General features: G+C 35.2%; 2 protein-coding genes and 5 non-coding genes across 7 annotated transcripts; 5 read left to right on the top strand and 2 right to left on the bottom strand.

Moving 5' to 3' along the window:
- Positions 1-255: 255 nt before the first annotated feature.
- R02D5.15 lies at positions 256-342 on the top strand. Its single transcript, NR_069968.1, has one exon. It is a non-coding gene; the product is annotated as an Unclassified non-coding RNA R02D5.15 (non-coding RNA).
- Positions 343-584: 242 nt separating this feature from the next.
- On the top strand, positions 585-678 carry R02D5.18. The gene has a single exon (NR_069967.1). It is a non-coding gene; the product is annotated as an Unclassified non-coding RNA R02D5.18 (non-coding RNA).
- Positions 679-12,215: 11,537 nt separating this feature from the next.
- Positions 12,216-12,413, bottom strand: R02D5.19. The gene has a single exon (NR_069966.1). It is a non-coding gene; the product is annotated as an Unclassified non-coding RNA R02D5.19 (non-coding RNA).
- On the top strand, positions 12,285-12,433 carry R02D5.13. The gene has a single exon (NR_069965.1). It is a non-coding gene; the product is annotated as an Unclassified non-coding RNA R02D5.13 (non-coding RNA).
- A 2,283-nt stretch (positions 12,434-14,716) lies between these two features.
- Positions 14,717-14,941, top strand: R02D5.11. The gene has a single exon (NR_069964.1). It is a non-coding gene; the product is annotated as an Unclassified non-coding RNA R02D5.11 (non-coding RNA).
- A 272-nt stretch (positions 14,942-15,213) lies between these two features.
- On the top strand, positions 15,214-15,678 carry R02D5.4 (Ovule protein). The gene is made up of 2 exons (NM_074193.4): positions 15,214-15,330; positions 15,383-15,678. Exons 1-2 carry the CDS (start codon positions 15,219-15,221, stop codon positions 15,562-15,564), a joined length of 294 nt encoding a protein of 97 aa, NP_506594.1. The 5' UTR covers positions 15,214-15,218; the 3' UTR covers positions 15,565-15,678.
- Positions 15,555-16,736, bottom strand: R02D5.3 (Ground-like domain-containing protein; the record flags this gene model as incomplete). The annotated part of the gene is made up of 3 exons (NM_074192.6): positions 15,555-15,830; positions 15,910-16,190; positions 16,393-16,736. 3 exons carry the CDS (start codon positions 16,734-16,736, stop codon positions 15,679-15,681), a joined length of 777 nt encoding a protein of 258 aa, NP_506593.2. The 3' UTR covers positions 15,555-15,678.
- Between the last annotated feature and the right edge of the window lie 55 nt (positions 16,737-16,791).

The following is a 16,791-nucleotide window of genomic DNA, read 5'->3' as shown; positions in this document are numbered from 1 at the left end:
AGTTTATAGAAATGTAGTTACGACTAGAGAAATGCCTAGAAAATCAGAGTGCTAGAAGCTGGCAATGGGAAACAACAACACTCGCTCGAAAATAAGAAAAAGAAGGACGGCAGGTATAAATGCAGGTGCTACATACCTTTTCACTGATTATTTTGTCAAAAGGCAACCGGGGCGCACATACACACACATATACAGACACGCGGGGCGCAGAGGACAAACAATGAACTAACCGGGTGTCTCTGTTACTGCCTCCCATCAACCTGGTTTTTCGGATCGGTGGAGCAAAACGAACGTGGTGTGAGGGCTCCGATGGCTCCGATTGGAGAAAGATGGAGAATGATGTGTATGTGTGTGTGTGTTTGTATTTGTTTTCAACTTTCAACCACTCGCAACTTTTTGCCACACTTTCATATTTATTTGAAAAGTTGGGTACTAGTTGTTGAAGATATTAGATAGAGCTCTAGAAATTTTCTGACAAAGACTTAAGGTCCTAGTAAAAAACTGCAAAGCATGACGAAATTTTCTTGTAGGAGTTTGTTTCAAAAAAGTAGTTGAAAACATCCAAAAATAAGAGAATAGATCATGAGATTGAAGTAGTCATGTGTGAGGATGAAATGAATGAACAAAAATGGGTGGAAAGATGAAAAAGACCTTGACTCGAGACTAACCTGTCGGAACTTGTAAACTTTCGGGGATTGGCAAGCGGGAAAAAGAGAACGAAGGATGCAAGTGGAACAATTCGTTAGAACAACATGAGGACGAATTTGATGACTAATGAGAGCTTGGGACTGTTAATTCCTTTTGCTGCTCCCGGGGGAAGAAATATCATGATGCTCAAAGTGTAGAAGTGCACAAAACTAGAATGATTTAAAAGTGCATTCCAACAGAATTACAAAGCTCCGCACTGTAAATTTGAAACCAGTAATGTGGAGGAAATCTACTAATTGCAATTTTGACATGACAACTCAATTTTCTGCCAAAAATTATGTGAAAATATCGACAGGAAACTTGAAAACATTTTCTAGTTTCCTGGAAGCCTTAAAAACAAATGTGAAGAAGTTTTTAAGAAGTACTTGAGCTATTTCTCAATATTTCCAGCAGAAGCATACACTAATTTCAAGTTAATCGAGCATTTTTCTTTATTTCAAAAAGTAGAATTATCGTACTAAAACGGGATGTTTCAAAATCTATATGGTCAACTTTTAAATGAAGTTTCAGAATTTTCACAAGAACCTAGACATTAAGCTTGATCAAGCAACAAACATAGTGCATCAAATAAAATAGGAGAAGCATAATTAATGAGGGTAACCTTAGAAACATGAAGAATGGAGAAAGAGAGATATGCACTCGTTAAGATTGTGTCGACAAGAAGACAGAGAGACTCCATAAGCACACTTAGCATTCAAAAGAATCAAGACGACGACGCAATGAAATGGCAGAAGAAGAATAAATAAGCGCGAGAACGACGAACACCCAACCAACACCGGCTGTGTGGTTTTGAGGGTGGTCTAATCGGGGCGACTAGTGAGGGGTAGAGAAGGCTACGAGATGCAATATGTCGCCTTGTGTTTTCCTTTCCACATACACAAATATATAGGAGGCCATCAAAGGGTCATTCTCTACTGCTTCTTGCACTCGGTCATGATGATGATGTACTGCTTAGGAACTACTTTGGGGACAATATCGGAAAGTTAGGCTAGGCGTTCCAGGACACCGTAGCAACTGCAGACTGAAGTACAGTAATCTAGAGTACGATCAGTTAGTATTAAGTGCTTATCGTAAACTTTCGACCACTTGACTTTGAGCTATTATATCTCTGCCGAATGATATCAAAAAGTAAACAGATAACAAATTAGGTGTGACATATCAGTTGATATTGGTGTGATAATCGTATAGTGTATCTAATATATATTTTTTAAGTCTTGCACCCCACCTACAATACGCCTTAAATATTTCTCTACAATAGTAGGAGAGTGTGGATAAATTCGTAACAAAAGCGGATATATGCGCTGTCCAATTGTACATATGGTGGTGCAAGTGTTCAAAAGTTTGCACCCTCGAACTAGAAATGAACGTTCCTTTTTGCACCAATAGTTCAAGATATTCTACCGGAAACCAGTTCAAGTTTGTTCCTCCTTGGAACTTTTTGAATGGAAGAAGTTGGCGGCAAAAGCCTTTCGACAGAGGGCACCTGAGCCACCAAACTGAACATTTTTGTATTTGTTTTTTGTGCTCTCTCCCTCTCTTTTCGCTCTTTTTTGCGCTATTCGAGCAAGAGAAGGGTAGCGATGTGCATTTATTGACACGTACGCAATGTTGGACCGGTGCGATGAAGAGCACAAATTGTTAGAAGTATCAGAATATTATTGGATGGTTAAAAACGAGGGAAACGATGTGAGAGTAGGAGAAAAGAAGGGAGGTCAACAACTTTCATTAGTTGTGTTGTGTATTGGTTGCCAGTGTCGAAACTGAAATCTTTAAAAAAACAAGAATGTAAACTAGAAACGCCTCTGGGTTTTTAAGTGGTAGTTATTTTGAAACCAGTTGATTTCAGATTTTCATTTAGCAGAAATTGAAGATTTAAAAGGTGTGTGCTGAAATTGGAGGCCACTATTTTTAGTTAAAGATTTCAAGAATCAAGTTACAAATGGTTTGTTAGCTTATCTCATCTTGACTGAAAATTTTCAGTCGCCTCAAACTAGAATTGGAGCTTCTGAAAAATTTGAGATTCTATTGTAAGGGAGCATGTACACAAAATGTATTCCTAATATTTGTAATAGCGCCTGCAGCTAGGGAATATAAGATTGTAAATTTGTTGTCAGGAACAATCTGATTTTTCAATGATTAGGTAGAAATCCCAAGAGTTATCTTAATAATGCTTATTCAAATAACATTCTATTAGATTATAAATCATCAATCTTCACTGTTGATTGATATGCTGATAGCGAAATGATAAGAACATGTAGGTTCTACTACATCAAAGGAAAATAGCTCTCTAGCTAACTTTAATACAGCGAAGACAAGCAGATCGAATGCTCTCAATAGCAGGCAAATAGTTTTCGAATCGGTGTGTTTTGTGTGTTCAAGAGGAGAAGGAAAGGACAAACAATACAAGGAAAAGCGATCCGCGAGAAAGTGACCACTAAGCAGATTAAGCTGAATGGGTGTTCTTATGCTTTTCACTGATGTCTTGTGAGTGTTCGCACAAATTACTAGGCAGCAACATTGTGCTCTTTTCAAAGAGAATATGTTGACTGCTCCTTCCCCACTCTTTTCCGTCACCCACATTAATTATCAATTCCATATGCAAATTGAGTGAGGAGACGTCGTTGTGTGTTTGTGGGGGAGAGAAGGGTTCTTTTCAATCTTCATGACATTTCAATTCTATGCAATTTGATCTAGTTGGTAGATATTTATGAACAGTGTAAAAGGATTTGTGCTTTGGAACCCTTTTGGAGTAGGAACTGGACAAGGGAGTTTACGAGTTTAAAATATTTTTTTTGTATAAAAACCTTAGAGCTAGATTTTGCTCTCCGCCTACCTAGGCTGAAAAGTGGGAGAGAGAGAGAAAGGAAACATAGCTTAACCAAAAAATCAAGGGAAATTAAAGTTCATAATTTAATTAAAATATTAATTTTGAGATATTTTGTAAATCTGTGATCAATTTGAGGCGTTTTCAAAAAAAAACTTTTTCGAAACACCGAAAAATCTTAAAAAGTTTATAAAATTGAGTTGGGTGAAAAAGGTCTGATTTTTCAAACTTTAGAACTTTAAAAAAGCTTCCAGAATTTTCAACTAGTACCGAACATACTTGAGCAGCGTTATTTCATAAATTCGTAGTTTTCTGAAATTCCAAAAGTGATCCCAAGAATTTTTCATCTATGAAAAAAATTATCAAGCATATTTAGAAAGTAAATTGATTTAGCCACTGGGTAAGCTTTCATTCTACATTTACCTAAACAGCTATAAGCTATTTCCAGTGATTACAGTTTTTACAAACACTCTATTAGACACCTAATTCTATATAATTCTTAGCAATTGAAATTTCAATTCACTTGACAAGATAAAAAACAACAACTAATAGAACCCAACTTTATCTCGGAAACGGATCAGAATAAAATGAAAAAAGCGAGAGGACCCACCGGAAAAAGATGCGCGAGCGAAGGATTGGTAGTGGTTGGTGTTAATAAAGAAAAGGAAAAAGAAGAACGGCCTCCGATGTGGGAAAAGATGACGGAAAGGGAGAAAGTGAAGAGAGGAATAGGATGAGATTATCGTGAAGGAAGAAACGAACTTTTCGAATGTGTTCAAATGTATCTTATTTATTTCTTTTGGACTGTCATGAATAGTTTTGTGAAAAACAACATTTTGAAAAAAAAAGAAGTGATGGAAATAGGAAATTGAGTGAATGTAAATATCTTCAGCACAAGAGCGTGAAAATTGAAAGAAAAATAATTGCTACTGGCCACGACGATCAGCAGCTGAAATTTGTACAATTTCTGAATTGAAGTAGAGGAATAATTTTTTGAGGTTCAACAGAAATTAGAAATGAGAAAAATTTGGATAACGTTGAATACTTGACAAAAAGAGTTAAAAATGTTAGCCTACCTACCTCCACGCCGGTTCATATCGTGCCCGGAAAACGCTTGGGGCGAGTGACCAGGAAAATGAGAGGCGCTCAATTCACGCCTTTACCGAATGGGGATTTAGCTAAAATACATGCTTACCATTTCTCAAGTTGAACTTTCAATAAATAAATTAAAACGAGAAAATCAGATATATAAATGCCGGTTTTGGCTTTAACTTTCTCATGGAAATATTATTTCAATTTTTCAAAATATCACTTAAGAATTATGTTAAAATATCACTAAAGAATTACGATACCTTATATGTTTTGAAACATCTAATATTCACACCAAATTCAAAATTTAACACGAAAGGTTTTCTTTTAGGTGTTCTAGTTTGAGCTTTTCACCTGAATTGCAAGGAAAGTCTAGGTTCTCTGAAAAAATAAACATTGTATCTTGAACATTACAAAATTTGCTAATTTATACTCCGAATCACAATGGGTATTTATACAAAAAACTCAAAGCAAAATTGTTTGTTTTCACAAAAAGTTGTTATCTCAAATCACCATTAGGAACATATGCAGTACCAGGTACTCAGTAGTCTTGAGTAAATGTATCCAATTTTCTCATTTTTTACCTATTGGTCTAAAAAAAGCTAAGAAAATTTCAGACAAACAACAACCTTTATGTGTTGAAATTGGAATAACAAGGTGGCTGTATTGAGGGAAAAGTGACGGTCAGTTAATTGCCAAGTCCCATACTATCTTTACATCTCGATATGTCTTCTTTCTTTCTCTTTTTGACAAGAAAAAGGAGAAACGAACATACGTTTTGTTCATTCATTCTCATTTCTTCTGCCTACCCATATATTTCCTCGTCATTCCAAGAGTCAGGACAAGCATTTCAAATTTTTGCGATAGAAAGAGCAGCAAGGACACCCATTTAGTTATATCTGCACGCAAGTGGATCAGGAGGATACACATTCGTATTCATTGCAGTGCTCATTGAGCACACATACACAGACATCTGTTCTTTTTCAAATTCAAGAAAGAGATTTTGGATAGATTGTCAGATAACAAAGAAGAATTTGTAAAGACTAATGATTGTGGAACTATAATATTTCTTCCTAATAGTAGTGCACCTGTCTCAGATGTTTCCAAATAAAAAGAAAGCTTCACCTAGAATGTTTGCAAAAAAAATAGGTGAAAACTGAGTATTGCAAACTTAGTTTGCTTGAAAAACGGTAACTTTTCTAAAGTGCAAAAATATCGCAAACGGTAGAAATTTCAACTGTATTTTTCAAGTCTCGCTCATCTCCCTGTTTCAAATTTGTTCACGTATAAATTGGGTAGAGATAATCGTTGATTGGTTCAAAAGTGGGTGGAGTTGAGCTCTGATTGGTTAAGGAATAAGTGGAGTTAATTGCTGATTGGTCTAAAATGGGTGAGGCAAATCGCTGATTGGTTCAGAAATGGGTGGAGTTAAACGCTGATTGGTTGAGGAATATGTGTAGTTATTTTCTGATTGGTCCAGGAGTATATGGAATCAACGGCTGAATAATTCAGAAATGGGAGCAGTTAATTGCTGATTTGGTCTAGGATGTCGCGTAGTAAAACAACAATATTTCAGAGCTCTTACTCAAAAAAAAAAATAAATAAATAAGCTAGATCTAGAATACACTAACTATCATTTTTCCAAATATCAGAAAAAATTCTAGAAATATTTGCTCCGCTTCACCCGTCTTCTACCAAGAATGTCAATTTCTCATAAAACACTTTTTTCCTTCTTCTTCTTCTTTTTCGCTGTGAATTATCTATTTTCCCACGTCTGGTTCCACTGCTCTCCTATTCAACAGCAGAAACTGACAAAAAAACTGAAAAATGTGGAAAAAACAAAAAGTGCATGTACCTTGCGTTCTCCTCCGTTTCTTTTGAACAAAAATGCGTCCGTTCGTCGGGCTCTCATTGTCAACGGAAAAATGGAACGTCAAGGGGGAACAGGAGAGAACAAAGTGAAATAGAATAAAATGAAAATAAAATTGAAAAAAAAAGAAAAAATGCGGAAAAAAGAGAAAATGAAGGACATGTTACTTGTGTTCTGGACAAAAGGTTGCATGGGGCAAGAAAGAAGAGAGAGAAATGTGAAGGAAACGAAGATTCTTGCAAGTTTTCCCATTTGAAGAAACGTTGGTCACACATGAAGGAACTTTCGGACAAAGATGAAAAAAAAACGAAAAAAATGCAGAAAGTTAGAGTTGATCTTTTTTCGATCATATGAGTTACGAGATTTGGAGAAAAGATTTGGAATGGGAGGAAACCAAGGCAAAAGGCTTCAAACTTCTAATTGCTGTGGAGAAAAGCTTTTGAAGTTCCAAAGTTCATAGAGTAGCTGAATAGTGAAAACACATTTTGAAGCTATTTGTTTTCTTAAAATATTGCCAAGGAGAGCAAGAAGAAATGAGCTAATAAGAAAACTGTCAGACAACTTACAGTGAAATAGTTCAAGATTAATAGAACAAATGTGTCTACCGATATGCATATGTACCTACACCTACTTTTAAAAAAATGTTAAAATTATCTTTTTTAATTTCAAGAGACAAGATCTTCTCTGTTTCATAAACTTTCTAGAATAAAATTACGTGTAACTTTCCTCGAAAGATACCTAGCTAAATTTTAAGTTTAGGCAGTTTGTCAACTTTAAAGTGAGTTAAGTTTGCTTGGTAAATTCGAAAGTAGACGATGAGTTCATGATAACAGAGTTCTGAAATTCTTCAATGCACTTTTAAATGATCTACTAGAAGCACTATAAGATTTTCAATGTTTTTGTCTTCTAAAATTATCTACTCAGATACAAGGTAAAATCTTTAAATTGTGAGGCAGCTGCTTACCATTGAAAATTATGCAATTCTGGTAACTCATTACTCCGTTCAAATCACATTCTCAAAGCAAAGATATTTGAAACGGATAGCAGCTATTCACATTTTTTTCTATTTTCAACTCCAAGTTTTTGAGAGTGAATGACCGGGAAAAAAGTGATGATGTTTGGGAGGAAGGAATGAGTGACTAGAGAGCAACTTTTTTTCCGTTTATAGAATGAAAACTCGCATTTTGCTCTTTTATTTATTCTTGCAGTTCTCTTTCGAATGCAAAATCTATCTGGAATTTTGGAGCTATTACATCTGCTATCAACTGCTAAAATATTTGGAAGAATCTGAAAATATTAGCAGGATATGTTTCAGCAGAATTTAGACATCATAGTTATCTAGGTTCGAATCAAATACTGGAAGTTTTGTGAAAAAAATGCAAACTCAGACGTTTTTGATTTTTGAAAGTTTTCAGTTAAAATTTTGGTAAATTACCAAATTTTTCACAAAAAAAAACAGAATTTCTTAAGAATTAAAGCAATTTGATCATAACTTTTGTAGAAAACCGGAACAACATCCAAAGCTATACGGAAAAAAGTAAAACTGTAGCGGCCCTAGACTGAACTAATTGTAAGTAAAAAAATTAACTCGACTTCTTTTTTCTTTTCTTTTCAGTCTTTGAATAAAAACAAGTAAGTTGAGAAAAGAAGTGGAGTAAGACAATAAAAAGGAACATTTCAGTTGTATGTATAGACACATACATACTACATTAGACCGATTGGCACATGTTGGCTCTAAGAGCCCCCAACCCATGGATGGTGCGGGATAAATTAGAATGTGTCTTGACTTCAAAAGAAGATAAATCGTGAATTGTTGTTGAGAAATGGAAGTGGGGGCCAGGCATGTGTGTAAGGGAAAACGAAGAGCTTGTGTCTCATTCTAACCCGCATATAAAATGTATAATAGTCCGATGGGGGCAGATGGTGAGTCGAGAAGAAAATAGTAGAGGTTCATGAAGGAAACATCCTTCATTTAGTTTAGGACCACCCGCGCAATGAGTTGAGAAAACGAAGAATGATGAAGCAGCATCAGCAGTAGAAGTAGAAGAAGACGTTGAATGGAAATTGGAGCAACCCCCTCAAAACGGAAAGACGCGTGAGGAGAAGGCGACGGGTTAATTGTGAAAATTAGATGATGGATTTGAATGCGGTGTGTATGTGTTGTGTGTGTGTGTGGAAAGCACTTGGACGAGAAACCAAGAAGAGCACCACCGAATATGAATTGAGGCTATTTTCGTTGGGACAGGAAGATTGAAGAAGATAGAAAGAGTCGAAGAACACCAGTAGCAAATCGGAGTGACGTCAGGTTTTTGGGGTCACCAGATGGGAGGAAAGAAGGGTCGGGTGACGGTGTGATAAGTTGAATAGGGTGTAGAGAAATATTAGGGGGTTTTTAGTAGAAAGGTCAATTCTAATTGAAAGTTATCAATAATTTTGTTGTAAGATTAATTTTTAAATCTATTGGTTCTACAAAAATTTAGCGGCAAAGAGTATACATTTTTTGGTATTATGGATTTCTTCCTCATAAAATGTTTTAGATTTTTTGACAATAAATTTTTTAATTACTGAAATATAAACTTTTTTCTAATCTTTGGCAATTATAAGAAACTAGATTCGTGGGAACTCTGGAACTGAAAATTATTGACTTTTGGTAGTACTGAAAACCTAGTCGAATTTTAGGTTGAGGGAACAGTAGTGGCCAAGATTGAGCCACAGTGGGCAGCAGGCTCAAAGCCGCCCTAACTCCCGGCAGCCTGTTTCCAAGTTGATCATAATTTAAGATCTGTTTAATTTTACTTCTCGTAGCAAAACTGACGAGCAACTGAAAATACTCAAATCTGAAATTTTTGAATTCACAAAAATTATTTCAATGGATATTTGATGAATGCAATTGTTATAAAAAATGCAATTTTTTGATCTACAAATTTTATTTGAACAGATCAGAAACCCTATTGAACAAAAAATCCGCTTCACATTTTTCATTCAAGCTGTTTTTGGTTTGTAGATATGATCTTTCGGGTTTCATAATCCTTTTTTCGTTTCTATGTGATTAGCAAGAAAAGATTTCACAACTTGAGAAAATAATACAAAATTTCCTGGAGCAAGAATTTTCAGTGAAATTGAATTTTCGATAAAGGATGAACCAAGAAAGTTCGAAATGTGTTCAAGCATGTGTGGAAGTTGAGAATAACTTTCAACATGTGCCAAATTGCAACAAGCACTCAATAGAAGTGGACTCCAATCTCTCCCTCTCAGCTGATCAAAAGCTTCTCTTTTTCGCTATTATAACTGAATTGAAATCCTTATAAAGACGAGCACATGCACACAAATACATCATCATCATCTCATGTTCAACCATTATCTCACCAACAACACCTGTCATTTGATCTCATTTCTTTCATTGTTTTTTTTTAATTTTAGAGAGTAAGAGAAAGAGGAGAAAAATGAAATGTGAGGGATTTTATGGAGGTTTCACATTGTTGTGAAAAGAGTTGGTAATACTTCAAATCTAAAAGAACTTCTGAGAATGCAAAATGTGCTCGAGAATCTTTAGGAAGGGATCAAACAAGCTACGGATGTTTTTACAAAAGTGCCAGAAATTAGATAATAGATACGCAATTTTCAATCAGGGATATCTCGTCAGATATATTTTTAATCTTCAATGGACTAAAATTTTTAGCTAGTGGCGTTTATAAAGTTGGTAAAGTTAATGGCTTTTGGCTAACAATAAGTGCCGAGAATGTGGCTCAAATATCAAGTAGCTTAATTACAACAAAGACAATAACCGGCATTTGTATCTAAACAGTACGCGACAACACATACAGTTTAACTGACTTAACTGGTTGACACCCAAACCACCTGAGCTACATTAAATATAGCTTTGTTAAACTGATATTACGGCCAATTTATTAACTGAACACACAAATAAGGATCATCTTTCAAATATAAGTACGGTAAATGTCCTTAAACGTTTTCTAGATATTAGCTCATTTCTTATTTCATTCGACTTTCTCATACTGCCAAAATCCAGAGCACTATATACATTTTGATACCTCTGTGATTTTTCAAACAAAAGGTTGCAAACAAGTGAACCTTGAAGTGATGAAAGAACTTTTCTCTTCTTCTTCTTTTGCTTATTTCTTAAGCAAAAAGCCCTCCAGGAGGAAACATGTGCAATTTGACAAACGACGGCTTCACCACCACCAACCGGGGGCTTCTTAGCCGAGTTTTGCTCCTTGAGAGCAGTAGTCATTGCACACAAAGAGGCTCTCTCATTGGGTTACGCCAAAGAGATAATCCTTCAATTTCAAATATGTGTCAAACCGGAACAACTACGACTGGATCGGTTTGAAGTAAGAGGGGAATCATCAGAAATAACACGTGTCTGCCGTATGCTCGAATATTTGAAAAGTGTGTCTGCTGTGTAGAGGCTCTTCTGACAATAAAATTAAACACCGGAGAGCATTGAAAATAAAATTGAAAGAAGAAGTAAGGGAAGGAATATTGAAAAAAAAGAAAGTGAATATAAATACCAGATTTGTGAAATATGTAATTGTAGTTTTCCGTTAGAAAGTTGTAGAATTAGCAAACTTGTTATTATCAAGGGAACCGTCTTAAATTTGGAAAAAAACACGGGATGATGTGAGATTTTCGAAGCTTGCTCGTTGCAGTTCACAGCTTTGTGAAAATGTCGGTATAGAGACTTTCGTGTTTAGTGTACCATAGATGGAAAAATAATTCCAAAAATTTTGATCTAGGCGCGCTGATTATAGGATAGCTGACCAATCAGACATGCTAGCCTTAGCTCGCGAAGTTCAACCTTACTGCTGTGCAAAAATATATTGAAAGTTTTATAACAGTTTTCAACGTTACCACCTGATTCTATGTTGAGATAACCAGGAGTGTATTTGTTCTTTCCAGTTAGACTGGACTAAATTTTCTTCAGCCTCAAATATGCTGTCCGTGTAAGGCATCAGGCGTCCAGGCTTATCTCACACCTGCCTCCCTAACAGCTACATAACATACATAACATAACAGCCTAATGCCTTTTTTTATGGACTCTGTCTGGAGATAACGGGAAGAAGGCTCGTGCGTCGGTACGAGGTTTTCTTCAAGGTAAACAGGCAGACGATTTTCTGTCTATATGAAAGGCATATTTGAGAAAATATTATTTGATCGATATTGTCGAATCTTTCAATTAACGTTTTTTCAACTAGTCTTAAAAATAGACCGCCTTTTCCAGAAAACTGCGAACATGACTGGAATATTTGATGAATCTATTGTTCGCCGAAATTCTAGATGTTCTTCGTTAAATTAGATTTGCAGTCATATGGAAATAGATGCGAGCTTTGAATTACATTAAATTTGAAACATAATTGTTTGCATGGAATTTTCCATTTTAGGTAAAATTAAAATGATCAGTGGAAAGGATGAAAAATTGTTTCAAAATTACAAGAAATTTCGAAACAAACATGGTAAGTAGGACCTCACAATTGTAGAATTCTTCGAATATGGAAGGAAGAGCTAGATCAGAATCTTACTGTAGTTAGGCTTTGGAAATTTCAAACGAAAAATTGAGCTTCTGGATTTTAAAATTTGACTTTGGTCTGAAATTCTAGATTTGCTTAGATCAAATCTTCAATCTAACACAGAAACCAACCTGTCACCAACAGACTCCAAAAGAACACTTCTTCTCTCTGTTTGGAGCACATGTGAGAGAGTATATGTGTGGCTCCAAAAAGAGCAATGTGGGAAAAATGGGGAGTAGAAAAATGGAAAAGAGAGTGGAGAATGAATGTCCGCAAGGCGACCCCATTGTGTCAGGAAAAGGGAAGGTCCTATATGAATATTTCATGTTTTGAAATCCGCTCCCCCCTCTTTTTCCGCGTAAATACATGACTCTTCTTTCTTCCATTTTTTGTTCTTCCCTCCATTTGATGGTGTTGTTGGGAAATATCTGAACTCGTGATGAAATCTCTTTTGTTCTCACATCCATATATGTTTCTGACATGAATCCAAACATTGTGGAACTTGCCGCTTTGCACTGATGCAAATGGAAATTTTGTGAAATAATCATTCCATGGAGTCTTTTGCAAAAAATTGGTCTAGAAACTGGTAAAATCAAGAAAAAACCCTGTAAATATTATGATATACCCTTTTCTATGTAGTTAAAGTGCACCTCCCTATCAACTGCTAAATTTTTTGGATGATCTATTTCAATAGTGTTTGCTAAAAATACATTAAGCATTTAAAAGTACAGTTCTAATGTCAACGTCTTTCCTAGGTTATACAAAGGTTTTTGAAAACTGAAAACGTGTTCAGAACACTTGTAGCACTTTTATCAACTTGTGGAAACAGCTATTTGGATGATAAAGTTCAACATATTAACAATCAAATCAAGTCGCAAAAAATAAACTGTATTTTCATAGAGTTTTAATAGGTCGAGGCCTCCACTAAAAAGTACTAAAATAGTTTGAAAGTAGAATGAAATCATGATGAAATCTTTTTGTTCCTATCCTCCTCCTCCTCCTCAACCCTTTTTCATTCGTCAGTATCTGTTTGCAATGATGAATCCCGGGGGAGTAATGTCAGTAAGAATGTACTTGGAGGCAAAAACGAAGAAAAAGGAGACGATTCTCTTTTGAAATAAATACATGGAACATTTGGATATATGGAAAGATGGAATGGGCGCTAAAGTGTCAGATGTCACACATGAACAAATGGAAATGTCAATATGACGTGGATGAAGGGGTGAAATAGGGAGAATATTAAGGTTCAGTTATATATATTTCAGAATTATAAATGAGAAGTATGACCTAGATGCGAACAATTTAGTAGGTTAAAGTGTGTTCTAGAAACTCCAAGGCTGCCAGGCGGTAGGGCGCCAGGTGGGCGAGCGAATAGGCGCCTCCGTCGCGCCTCGAGGAATATCTATGTTGAACAAAGTTAATGCCTAGTTTATTTTTTAGCTGAATCTCAAATGTTTTCAAAACAATATGTAAATTTCTGCTTAACAAGGACTAGATAACCCTAAACGTACACTGGTTCTCAAATTTTTTTTTCCAAAAAAAAATAAAGCAATTATCCTAAATATTCTATTTTTAAACCTTTCTCATATTCTATAAAATTTTTAAATAGTGGACTAGAAAAATGTGCATAGTAAATCAAACTTGTCTATTCAAAAATGAGTTCATTTGTCCTTTTTGGTAGCTATGGGAGTCACTGAGACTAGAATTTTGTTGAGGATCTTTTAAGTTTTTTTGTCCATTTTTTCACTAGCTTCCAAAACAATAAGTTCACACATCTGGCTCCAAAAATTTGAAGAACTGGAAATTGTGTTGGGAAAAGTCAACTGATTTGGAGCTCCCAAAAAAGAATTGGAATGATTCTGAATTCTAATGAGAATCACGAGTTTAGCCATAAGCGTAAATAATAAATATTTATCAATAATGTTATCATGGGAAAATGGGAATAAAATACAAGGGAAATTTAGAAATCTTCTGAAATTTAAGAATATTCTGAAAGTGCATTTTCTGCATAAAAATTCCAATATACAAATGGCTTTAATTCCACGGAGGGCTTAAATTGATCAGCACCTCTTAAAGTGCGCTCGAAATTCAAATGTGATCAGTCAAATTGTTTTTGGAACCGTGGACATAGATCTGAAAGACTTCAAATGGCTCCAAGAGAGGCTAAGTAAAAACTGATTTTGCAGTTAACTAGAATATACTTTTAGTTAAATTAAGCTGTCTTTTAAAAAACTGTTCGATAAATTTTTTGTAAAGTCTCAGAATTCATGTTTTGGGGGTATTCCGAAGCCCTAAAACATTTTTCAGCAAATCCAAGATTTGTACCAATATGAAATGGTAAATTAAAATAGTTATTCTCAACTTATAGTGCATTTTTCTGAATAAAAGAAAAGCCTCCAGTCATAAGGTCTCCCATGTTCTATTATTATCTCATTCTTTTAAACAGAAAACTTATGTGATTTTCCTACATCATGTGAATAATTTGCAAATATTAAGTTCTACACCAAGCCTTAGAAGCTTAATGATCAAATAATAAAAGTATCACCTCACCCACCTAGTTAATCCAAAAACTGACCTACCAAATTCAATTTCCTCAAGCTTAGCACCTCAGCTTATCAAATTCAAATACATATATTTGTTGGGACAGAAAACATCGAATTTTTGGAAAAAAAAGAGAACGGGGGTCCCTCTTGTCACGTAAACAGAACTCTAAAAATGTGATAAAATTGAAAGCAAATGTGAAAAGAAAACGAGTGTGTTTTGGTTTTGTTTTGAGAGGAGAAAAGCGAGAAGGAGAAGGGTCACAATGAGAATTGGAAACATTCATGAGACGTTTTCCAGAGTGTTTTTGTTCGAATCAAAAACAAGTTTAATTTTTTTCCTATTTGGGCATACGGGAGGTGGAATCTGTTGGCGGTCAAGGGTTTTGCTTTTTCTATTTTCTGAAAATGTATTGCAAACTTTGACTATTTATTACAACTTATTATTTTCAACAACATAAAAACCACTCGGTTAATACTCAAACTGTACGCAAATTTTCAAAAACCTTATCAATTGTTCGTTTTCTGTTTTTTTAAACATTGCAAAAGTTTGTTGGTGATCTAGCTCTAGTTTTTGTTTAAAAGAAAAAGTCTCATATTTAAAAACTTCCGAAACAAGTGTGTAACTTTCAGGATATGTGCTTGATCCAAATGCTCTTATGTCACTTCACCATCATCAACATCAGCATCGGCATCAGCCACCGACGTATGAAGACTCGATCAAGTCATACTCACCGCCCAAGTATGACATGACACCGGCTACAACTAATTGTAAGTATAAATATTTTTTTGGGATTTTTAAATAGATTGCATTAATTTCCAGCGACAACTCATAACTCAATGGAACTTCCCACAAGTAGCGCCACAACTGCACGCATCGAAGGAGCTCGTATGGAATCCTCACGGCAGACTCCAATTCTACTTCTCAACAGATCAATGTCGGATTCTTGTCTGAAATTGCAAATTGAAGATGAAGAGGAAGAAGGCAGAAAGAGTGCGAGATGACTTTCATTTTAAATTTAAAATTATACAAATATTAATGTAAAATTACCCATACAATTAAGATCAGGAAAATAATGCAAAAAGAAGTAAATAAATGAAGAATTAAATACAGTTTAATTAATGATCAACCATTGAATACTCGTCACGACGATCTTTTCGGCATAATCGAATGCACATGTAGATGATTGAGCAGATTAAAGTTGCAAGGACAACAAGTACAAGACCTGCTAGTGCAAGAATTACCCACTCTGGAAGAGGCCAGTTCCATACTGAAAATAAATTGATTTACTATTAGTAGTGGTTTTTAAATATGTATCATTAAAAACGAAATTTTTGAAATCAACTAACGTTTCTCAATCCTTTCTTCCTTTAACACATGTTTATATTGTTTCGTCATCCACTCCAGACCCTCTCGATATTGCATTTTCTTGAAGAAAATCTCTCCTTGTTCAGATATGCTTCGAATTATAGAATCATCGATTCGAATTGCTGAACCAATTGAAGAATAGACAACTTGATCCCGGGTAGACAAGAAAATGAGAATGTCATCGTCGCATTGACCCCGGTTCTGACGATCTCGGATCACGTCTGCAAAGATCTTTGCAGCTTGGAGGATCAGCTCGCGTGACCTGGAACGTAGATCAATATTGAGTATATTTGTTTTTAAGATATATTTTTTTTAAACCTATTTTTTCGAATAGAAATTTTCTGATGAGATTTTTAACAATTTTTTTTCTGGAAAAAATATGCATTTTTAGAATCACTCGGAAAACGCCTTACGCTTCAGCGTTTAGAAAAATCTTTGAAAAGCATGCAGTATTAAATACTCACGTCTCATTGTGGTCTAAATGCATCTTCTCCACTACTGCAATTGAAACTGTGTAACCTCTGGGTGACGGAGAGCATAGCGACTGTTGAGTGCATGAGCAATTGGTCTCACCACGAATATACAGTAGCTCTTTTTCCATAAAATTATCATCATCACTCTCTACTGTTTCGTTGATCATCTTTATTTTCCTTTCTATTATGTTATTAGGATCACAGAAGAATGATGGTTTCGTCTGCCCGCAGAGTTCCGATTGTGTCATTGAATCGGGATATGTGTAGGGAGTATAACCAGAAAATGCACATGTGATCAGTGAAGGGAAAACGAGAAACAAAATGAAACGAGTCATCTGAAAATGTTTTTGAATTTTTTAAAAATAATGTTAAATTTAAATATGAAAAAGG

This window comes from Caenorhabditis elegans, chromosome V, assembly GCF_000002985.6.
Source record: "Caenorhabditis elegans chromosome V".
Taxonomy (NCBI): Eukaryota; Metazoa; Nematoda; class Chromadorea; order Rhabditida; family Rhabditidae; genus Caenorhabditis; species Caenorhabditis elegans.
The sequence above is the reverse complement of the archived record's forward strand: the minus strand, read 5'-3'. Positions and strand labels throughout refer to the sequence as shown.